This window comes from Arachis duranensis, chromosome 10 (assembly GCF_000817695.3).
Source record: "Arachis duranensis cultivar V14167 chromosome 10, aradu.V14167.gnm2.J7QH, whole genome shotgun sequence".
Classification (NCBI taxonomy): domain Eukaryota; kingdom Viridiplantae; phylum Streptophyta; class Magnoliopsida; order Fabales; family Fabaceae; genus Arachis; species Arachis duranensis.
The window spans coordinates 70,216,497-70,227,125 of NC_029781.3; the positions used below are offsets into that span (position 1 = coordinate 70,216,497).

At 31.3% G+C, this 10,629-nt stretch overlaps 1 protein-coding gene across 1 annotated transcript in view; it reads right to left on the reverse strand.

Annotated features, from left to right (window-relative positions):
• Window positions 1–5,471: 5,471 nt before the first annotated feature.
• The window catches only part of LOC107470176 (uncharacterized), a 5,533-nt gene continuing 375 nt past the window's right edge, over window positions 5,472–10,629 (reverse strand). The window contains exons 2-12 of the mRNA XM_016089561.1: window positions 10,549–10,629; window positions 10,258–10,428; window positions 9,938–10,003; window positions 9,123–9,194; window positions 8,175–8,291; window positions 7,474–7,667; window positions 7,234–7,324; window positions 7,063–7,131; window positions 6,319–6,410; window positions 5,899–5,962; window positions 5,472–5,790 (exon numbers count right to left, since the gene is read on the reverse strand). The exon at window positions 10,549–10,629 is cut by the window's right edge and continues 12 nt beyond it. Coding sequence (XP_015945047.1) covers window positions 5,686–5,790; window positions 5,899–5,962; window positions 6,319–6,410; window positions 7,063–7,131; window positions 7,234–7,324; window positions 7,474–7,667; window positions 8,175–8,291; window positions 9,123–9,194; window positions 9,938–10,003; window positions 10,258–10,428; window positions 10,549–10,629 — 1,122 coding nt within the window. The 3' untranslated portion in view covers window positions 5,472–5,685. The remainder of the gene's footprint in view (window positions 5,791–5,898; window positions 5,963–6,318; window positions 6,411–7,062; window positions 7,132–7,233; window positions 7,325–7,473; window positions 7,668–8,174; window positions 8,292–9,122; window positions 9,195–9,937; window positions 10,004–10,257; window positions 10,429–10,548) is intronic.

Consider the following 10,629-nt stretch of genomic DNA (forward strand, 5'->3'; position numbering starts at 1 on the left):
GTTGTAATTAACACTATTTTGTTTAACTTGTTTAAAAAATCAAACAATGTATATATGTGAATTTTAATGTAAATGTTATTGAAAAATTAATGTTAATGTATATATCTGATTCAAGATGGATTAATCTTTGTCCTATTGGTCTGAGATGTTAATATATATATATCTGTTGAAACTGTCTGGCTGCTGTTTTGTTCCAGGTTGACAGTGAATGAAATCAGGGTATTTATCAAACATTAAGAGTCCCAAAAAAATAAATGAACCGAAATTAATACACAGGGTGAACTGAAAAAGTGCATATATCAATATAGCAAACAGATAATTTTAAAAAAATGTTGCTATCAGTATTCAGTTCAGAAACTCCTGAACTCTTTGGAATAATTTTTGTGGAACTTTTCGGCTTCTTCTAATGTCTTAAAAATCATCCCGACCTTTGGGACAAATTGTTCATCCACAACACACCTGGATGGTCTGCAAAATGAATCGAACATGTTATTATGGTGAAACAATTGTATAGTACTAAATGAATGGAACATTATCCATTATATAAATTCAAATTCAAACAGTTTTCTGCATAATAAACCCAATATGTCATTATGGTGAAACAATTGTATAGTACTAAACGAATGAAACATTATCCATCATATAAAATCAAATTCAAACAGCTTTTTGCATAATGAACCGAACACGTTAGTAAGGTGAAACAACGGTATAGTACTAAATGAACAGAACATTATCCATCATATAAAATCAAATTCAAACAGCTTTCTGTAGAATGAACCGAACACATACGTTATTATGGTGAAACAATTGTATAGTACTAAATGAACGAAACATTATCCATTATATAAATTCAAAACACCTGTATGTACAATTGAGAGATTATCAATTCAATTCAATTCGGAACACATGCGTACATTCAATTCAATTCAATTTAACAATTGTATTCCATTCAATTCGATTAAAAAAAATCTAAACCTTGTCCGCTTGATTCGTTTCAAAAGAATAATCCAAAATGCTCTCATTCAATTGATTCGAAGTTGAATTATTCATTGTTTTGATAGAATATTAAAATCTGAAAACGAAGAAGATAAATCCACAAAATCGAAGAAGAATAGGAAGAAGGAAAAAAGAAGAACGATGAGTAGCAGAGATTACATATCCAAAAGTTACAATGCAAATCGTTAACCTTAAAGAAGAGAAGGTTGTTTACGTTGAAAAAGAGGTTTACATAAATCTGTTACATTGATAAAAGGGAGAAGTGGACGCGTGTATTTTCCGTAACTTGAGGAAAGAGGAAAGGAAAAGACACGTTAACAAAAAAGTGCTTAGATAACTTGGATAAATTTTTTATATGGACGTGGAGTATTATTGTTATTAATTTATTTGGCTGTTACTAAACTCGACGAAATTAACTATATTATTTTCATCGTATTAAAAAAAAAAGTGCCCAAATCATTTCTCAATGAAAATTCTAACTCTGCCAAAAGTCAACTCAAATATATAGTAGACTCAGAATATCCATGATCATGAGTTGGAGAAACAAACAAAACTTGGAAGAAAGTACCTGAAATGAAATAAGATGACGATGCAATAAGGGGTTGATACTATTACAAATTACAATCTCAAAGGATGTAATATACGTATAAAATAATAATTTTCTATACATTTCCATGTAATATATATACTTTGTCGTTTCATTTTAAGCACTATTTTGACTAGGGCTACTTTGATCTGATTGGATTGCACTGGTAAGTTGCTTAGCTAAATCAATCTTTTTTCTGGGACATTTCGATATGATTTACTCGCATTTTATATTTCCCTATATCAATAGAATCTGACCAAAATAGAAAAAGATCGTATCTCCATGCTGCTTCTGCCAACTGTATACAATCTATCATATCAAAGTTAAAGTTTCGTTTTGAGAAGGAACTTTACTTGAGTTTATAAGTGAATCCTGTTAGGCTATCAATGCGTTTTTTTTCTTCTCAAACTAATATATTTTATAAGAGAAAAGCTTGGGATCAATAATACCAGCACTTTCAACACTATACAAATACTCTATTTGTGCATTTGGATTTTCTTTTGACATCAATAAATTTATTGGTTAACTATATTAACTAAAACAGTATAAAATAAGATATTTTTATGCATAAATTTTCTATTAATGTGCATGCAGATTTTATATAATATAAATATAAATTATACTATATTTATGTATGCACAGATCAATAAATATAGAAAATTTGATGTGTTAATTAGTTATTGGCTAAAATTTATTAAATTTCTAAAATTTCTCTTATAGTTATTTGTAGGTCAAAATTTATTACGTTATGACTGATTTAATACAAATTATATCTACTATTATGCCATTATGTTTCTTTCCCAAGTCAAATTAAGCTTAGGACTAAATTTTCATTCTTAAAGAGAATTTCCTCTGAGAGAAGAAAATTTGGCTATGGCAAAAGATAATTCAAACATGCTAATTGTTAGGTATCTAAAAGAAGAGAATACTATATAACTTTTTTAAATAAAATCTATGATTTTAAGTAGCATGAACCATTGAACATTTGACTGCCCTAGATGATGTAAAGGGTCAAAAAGAGTCATTGGAAAACTTAATTTGACTTGGGAGAGAACACCTTTGCCTATGGCTCATGGTTCCACACTCCAATCTTATCAGAATGGTAAACCGGGGTGGAGTGTGAATATAGCATTCTTTCTGTACACTGCATTCTGTGTGACTGTGACAGTGGTTGAGGTCACTCAAGGATTTTCATCTTATCTAAATTAACATTTGTTTTTCTTTGGAATCTTCAATGTTGAGGTATGCAAAATCTCGCAAGATGATCTCATTTGTTTCTATATCTGGAAAGACAAAAAAATTAGATATCAAAAGAAAACAGCTATGTATATAGTTTGGAGTGACATTTTCATGACACAAAGAAAAGACACGGTCCAAGCTGAAATAATATAGCTGAAGCCTAGAAAACACTAAGGTAAGGTAAGGTGCAGTTGCACTGCAAAATATATAAATGACAGAGATTCGCCAAACACAGCCCGATGACGCGGAAAGAAATGTCATTCATTCGCAATCAAAGATTCACTTCTGTTTCTCAACTTACCAACAATGTCATCACCAGATACTGTACCAAAGTCTTCAGATTCTATTCTTATTATGACATAAATACAATCATCAAATATTTTAGTAAGTTATTTTTCTATTCTTCTTGAAATTTTAATACAAAATAAATTTTCATGTTGACAAGGATGTATTCATTCACATTGTATGCTACATGGAATTTTTGAGAAAAAAATAGCATTAATAATTTAACAATAATATCGCTTCTAGTAGGAATATCATCACACTAAGGACTTCTACTACCAACATATGGGTGGATTATTTCTGATTTCTAAAAAATAATATAATATAATTTAATTATTTTATACAGTTGAAAATAAAAATGAAATTACAATTTGGGAAATAGACAATTATTTAAAAAAATATTATATACCCATCTTTTGTATACAATATAGACTTTTTTTTTGTACATATTCCACTTTTAGTAAAAAATATTGACAAAAAATAAATTTTTTTCTACAACAAGTTCATATTTTAAATTATACAAACATCATTTTTAATATTTTTAGAAATAAAAATTAACAGGTTATCAATATATCATTACATAAAGAATTATCTCTACATCCAAACAATTTTAACATTCAAGTAATTTAAAGTTACTCACTTCTTTTCTTATGTTTCAAATTCACGGATGCATTCTTCTTCCTCCTCTTCTCCCGTGATGCTACGTCTTCATCTTCTTCTCCTCCTTTTTTTTTTTATTAATTTTCACTTTTGTTACTGTCGTCACCAACACCACCACCACCTCCTCCTCCTCTTTTTTCTTTTTTCATTGAAATTTCTTCTACTCCTTCCTTTTCATCATCATCATCATCATCATCATCATCATCATCATCATCATCATCATCATCATTTTATATATATCGTCGTTATTGTCGTTATTGTTATTGTTATTGTTATTGTTGAGTTTTTGCCATGTTGATGATGTTGTTTGATCCAAAATTGATTTTGGATGTGTTTTTATTCACGATTCAGTCCTGTTTGTGTGCTTATTTTTTAACTGAGTTTATGTGTCGCAATCATTATATAATTTCGGTTCATTTCTGCGTTTATTATGTCGCAATTGTTATGTAATTTTGGTTCATTTCTCCTTATTTTTTTTATTTTCTTATAGTTCTTCTTGTTTCACTCTCCATGAATAAAACGAAGAAAAAGAAAAGTAAAAATCAAACAAAAAAGAAAAAGAAACATATTAATGTTGTCTTATCCAAAATTAATTTTGGATGTATTTTTGTTCATAATTCAGTCTTGTTTGTGTGCTTGTTTTCGAACTGAGTTTATGTGTCGCAATCATTATGTAATTTCGTTTCATTTTTGAGTTAATTGTGTCACAATTGTTATGTAATTTCGGTTTATTTCTGAGTTAATTGTGTCGCAGTCCATTATATAATTTCGCTTCATTTCTGAGCAAATTAAGGTGCATTGGACTTGTTGTTCTGCACAATTCAAAACTCTTTCTTCTCTTCTTCCTCATCTTCTACTACTTCTTCTTCTTTTTCATCTTCATCTACTCCTTCTTATTTCATTTTTTCAGAATTCTTCTTGATTTACTCTATTGAGAGGAATAAAACTAAGATAAAAGAAGAAAATATAAAAAAAACATATTAATGATATTGTCTGATCCAAAATTGATTTTGAATATGTTTTTATTCATGATTCAGTCTTGTTTTCGAACTGAGTTTATGTGTCGCAATCATTTTGTAATTTCGGTTCATTTTTGAGTTAATTGTATTGCAATTCATTATGTAATTTTGGTTCATTTCTGAGTGAATTAAGATAAATTTGGACTCGTTGTTTTACACGATTCAAAACTCTTTCTCCTTATACACGATTCAAAACTCTTTCTCCTTACCTTCTATTGCAATAACAACAGCAACAAAAGAATGACAATGAGGAGAAACACGTGAAGGAGGAGGGAGAGGAACACGAAAAAGAAAAAGACAACTATGATAACATAAAGTCCCGAACGTAAATGTCTTGGTTGAAAAAATGATGTATGCGCATGTAGTCACGCTCTTTTTAATTAGTGGTTTTTGTTAGTGTTGTGTCTACTTAATTAAATTTAAATAGCAATATTGTTTAGACGTGTAGCAAATCTATTATATAAAATGAATTCTTACAATCTTCGGATGGTTTTGCTCCTTACACATTGATATTGATATGCTTTTTATAGCATAAAATGTTACTCTTCTTATTTTTAATATTGAAGAAGAAAAAGTGTGTATTTTGCTGTCTGAAAATCAGATTTATGTTTTTTTTTTAAATAGAAATCTGAAAGTCAGATTTCTATTAAAATTTTTTTTATTATTTTAAAATTATAAATCTGAGCAAATGTTACAATATTAATTTTCCATTCCTTGATCCAAAATCATACATGTCGCATTTAATACCCTGTTATACATCTGCAACAAAAACTTGTAGAGAAGTTGCGTTTTGTTCACGTCCTAGTACTAGTTCAAAACTTCTAAAATATTTTGCGGTACCAGACAATCTATGAGTAATCAATAACAATGAATGCGGCATATCTTCAGACTTCATCATTATTATTATTTAATAGTTGCCTTGGCAATGGATGACGTACATGGTCCACCAGATGTCATAAATGGTATTCCCTTGAATGTGGCCACACCCTTCTCATCAGTGAAGAGATTCTGTCATGCACAAAATATCCGTGACCATCACAATAACATAATTAATTAACTTCCCAAGTATAAGATTATAATTTTCAAACATTGAAACTAGACAGTAAAGTGCAATACCGGTGTGATCTTCTCAAGCTGTTTCTTTTTTGGGTTAAGTACATCTTCTGGCTTACCATCAATCCTAGATTTGAAGAATCAAAAGTTTAAGCAAGATCAAATATCTCATGAAAATTGTATCCCAAGGAAAACAACATAGTATGTAACGTACTACAAACAATTGCTAATAACCAGTTTCTAAAACGGACTATAATGTACACACTAGTTATAAGGAACAAGAGAAACATGCATATGTCAGGTTTTATCTATGGACGTGGCGGCAATTCCATTATCCCTGTCCATTTCCATATTCCGTTTGGGCTGATGACAAGGCGATGATCAAAATGAAACTTGAGTCGGCATTATTATTATTATCATAATTCAAGTGAGATCTCCAGACCAAGTGACACTGTCTGGTCAGAGATGTTATGAACAACTTACCCAGAAAAGGAAACACGTTCCCCTATTTTAGCTCCTTGTGGAGGGAGCAAGGGCTCCACCTTGCTGTGATCTTCATTAGAAGCACATAATACCTGGTAAGAGAAGACAAATATATACACAATCCTTATGACTAATTGACCATCAGAGGATACAGACTGAGAATATATAAGGTAGTCAAACCCAAAATGTGGCTTATGGTGCCAGGGAGTTTTAATGCTATGAGTTAGAACACCATGAAATTTATGCCCCCCCAAAACACACACAAATAAAAACCTCCCCTCTACCCCCTGTTTTTTTCTTTCAAGAAAGGCATTAACATGAAAAAGAATATGCAGTATTTGAGTTAGTAATTTACATATGAATTAAGTGATGAAGCATGAAGCATCACATTCATAATAAAAATAAATATACAAATATTACAGTATTTAAGTTACATATATTTAAATATATTTAAATATAAATATAATATGTATGTAGTATGATTATATTCTGCCGTTTAGTATCCATCATTATATTAGTAAGCTAGGCCACTGTCCATTTTTCAGTTTCTAAATTTACAGTAGGGTGCTAAACGGATGCCTTCTCTGAACCAGAAAGGCATAAGGCAATCAATGAGCATGTAATGGGCAGCATCCCAACTGACCACAGTTCTAGCACCTCAGCCCTCGGCTTAGTGCCAGCCTTTTGGTGACTTCGACTACAACAAATGTAAAAATTATAAGCATGATAAAATTAAATAAATACCAGTCCTTCAGACATCACATCCCGTAGTTTTCCAGGTTTGACATTTGTAATAAGTACAACAAGCCGATTCTGTACAGTACACGAAACAAAAGGAACATAAGAACATGTAAAATCACAACTAAAAATGAATACAACAGATCTCATCATACAAGGAAAGCATGGATCCATTACCGTCAACTCATCGGGACTACAATACTTTGCCAAACCACTAACAACCTGCCGCAATTTTGTTTCCCCAACATCTATCTCCTCAACTAGCAAACTGCATGATTTAATTTCATTGATATTATTTTTCATGTAAACAGGTTTCAAACAAATTGAACTAAAGAAGCATCAAATATATTCATAACTTCAACATTCTGCTAAATTTTAAAGGTTTATTTTTGTTAAAAGCAAGTTTGTTTCCAGAACCTATCTGCAGATGGATGCTTCCCCGCTTTGCGGATTAGTCCTACTTGAATATTAAGTAAACTGACGCTAAGTTCATTGTCTTTCTCAGGCACTTCTTTTTCAGCAGGTTTTGCCTTGACTTTTGTAGGTTCTTCAGCAGGTTTTGCCTTGACTTTTGTAGATTCTTTGTCTCCTGCTGGCTTTCCCTTAGTGCCCTGAAAAGAAATAAAATAAATGTAAATCCAGAGTGAAGCAATTGCATTAAGATGCAAGTATGCCACAAGAAAATTATAGGGAACTGGTAACAGGAATTGGCACTTTGAAACTTAATCTTCTCCGGTAAAATATATCAAACTCACAAAGTTAACCATGTACCAGCTTTTTCAATCTTCTATATATCAAGGATCGAACCTAGAACTATATTAGTATTTAAAATCAAATTCCAACTAAAATATTAATTCACAAATAAAATATATGTGGGTCAAAATGGATCATTATCTGGAAAATTTTATCATTAAAATATATATATATTTATAGCCAAAATGTACAACAGCAAATAGCTGGCACTCTGTTTTTCAGCAGAAATTTTTTTTCGTCATTGTCCTATATCACAAGTCATAACTCCATATTATTATATCTCATTATCAAGGCTATCCTGTGGAAGAAAATAAGAGCATAACTCCATATTATTATATCACACACACACACACACACACACACACATCAGCTTTGCTTTTGCCATTGCTTGTGTCTGGTTCTTTCTTGTTAACATTCTTTACACTTTGCTCAGTTTTGGTTGATTTTGAATCAGCTTCCGAAGTAACAGCTGGTTTTGTTACCTGCAAACAAAAAAATCTAGATAATGAAAAAGCTAAGAAAATAATAGAACTTATGAACATGGTTTCAAGAGACTCTGTTAAGGATTTAGGTATTATGGGGTGTCCAAAACCTACATCGGGTAGTATGGGATGCTTGATGTTACATTTAAGGAGAGTGGTTCTTCCCCCTTAACAGCTAGCTTTTAAGGTCTGGTTTTCACTTTCATGAGATACATAACAGACTCATTGAAAGCCTTATAGATTTTCTGCTCCTACTGTTTCAGCATTTATATAAGGAGCCAGGAGCAGTTGCAAACAATAAGAAAGTACATTTCAGGAACTTAGCACCCAATTAATTTAAATATCAAAACATCACCCGCAAAGCTAAAACATGATGCAAGTGATCCAAGATTTCCTTATTTTAACAAATCCAATTAAATATTTACGGATATTATTATAAAGTACTGGTTGAGTCCCAAAATATACATGATTTTTCCGTGCTTAATGGCGATAGAGTGCCACATCAGAAAATTGTTGGGCCATATTGAGTGCCATGCTAGCACATAAAATTCATTATAAATTTGGACCCAGCTGAATTATTTATTTTTAAGAAAAAAATTATAAGGAGCACCTTCAAGAGCCTAAAGTAAAGTGTAACATGGCCCATTTTTCTTTTATCTATTTAGTAAGTTCTTTAACAGCTTTTTGGGATCTAAAGGATACAAGTAAATGAAAAGGACAATTAAGTGCCTTCAAGCACAATATTTTTACCTACTTTAGTTTTTCACCTTAGGCCTCACAGTTATTAAGTCTATAAACAAATAACTAAGTAATAGAGGACCAGAGACTCACATTTACTGGAGGCTCAAATTCAGGCTTCTGCAATGGTATTTTCTCAAATAAACCTACAAAGTCCTCCTTGTGCTGATGAAAGAACAACACAGTTAGAACTATAAACACTAAACAGTTGATGTTGCTTCAAAAGTTAGAGCATACATGAAATAAAAGTACATGCTTTGTGCAAACTCACATGGCTTGAAACAGTTCACCAATGAAGGAGACATTCTAAAATCATACTGAAGGAATTTTTGGAATATTTCATCAACACGGTAATCTATAGAGTTTTTGTACTATTTCATCAACACGGTGATCTATATCTTCAGAAAACTTAAATAACAGAAGAAATGATGCACTAGAGAAGGAGTTTCCTCAGTAAACACAAAGGGTAACCAATTTTCAGATTATCTTACTTCATAGCTAGCAAAACCATTAAAGTTTCCAACAATAAAATTTATCATTACCTTAGGTAGAGATATGCTAGCGAACTTGAAATTACATATAAATTAAGACTTAGAGTGTAGAAAACATAATATTTGAACATTTCCTATCACATCACAAGAAGGAATCACCAAATTCCTAGTCACAAGGTCCCCGTTACCTACTTCCAGTACTATTTCAAGGGACAATTATCATTTTACCTTTTTATATGCTGTAGAAATGATTATAAAAGTATAAAGCACACTTCATCTAAGTCCAACTGCAACATGTCTACCACATTTCACAAGTAGTCACTCAAAGATGCCTAAAATTTGCTAAAGTTGTGACAGCAACCACCTATGAATACAATGTATGACTTAGTTGCAGTATACTTAAGGTGCAAGCATTACCTGGATGTAATCCATCCATCTCAACACATGTGGCAGCTTTTCCTTGTTTGGATTTGAAAGGTTGATCTGGCAATATTCAATTCAATTCAATTCAATTCAATATTCATTCTGGCAGATTTCTCAATATGGTGTTTTTAACATTATTCAATTCAATATTCATGTTTATTCTGTTCTATTAATTGATATCAAAATCATCACCTTTGCCTTAGTACAAATTACAAAGAAATAGTAAGATAAAATAAATCAATCTCCACTAGATACATCATCGAAACAAATTAAGCAAAAGCATAGAGATACTATAAATATGAGAACGTAGATACCACGGAGGAATGAATCGCCGAAAACACTATAACATCAGCTTCAGAGGTTTTCAATCCATTTCCCAGTAGCACAGACTTTACAGACAGTTCATCATTCAATGTCTTGAGATTCTCGAAGTTTGATTCGAGGGTGAGGGGGAAAGCTTCTGCAAATTCTACCCACTTCAGCACCTAAATATGAATATGAATACCATACAAATCAAGGTAATTTATTGAGAAAGTTGAAATGATATTAGTGGCCAAATAAATGCATAAAATGGTGACACAACAAATTGAGGAAATGATAGTTACCTCATCACTTTGATTAACAGCATTTGCAGATGCAGCTTTGATGTTCGAATAAAGGTTCTTAACATCGCTTCCTAAACTATC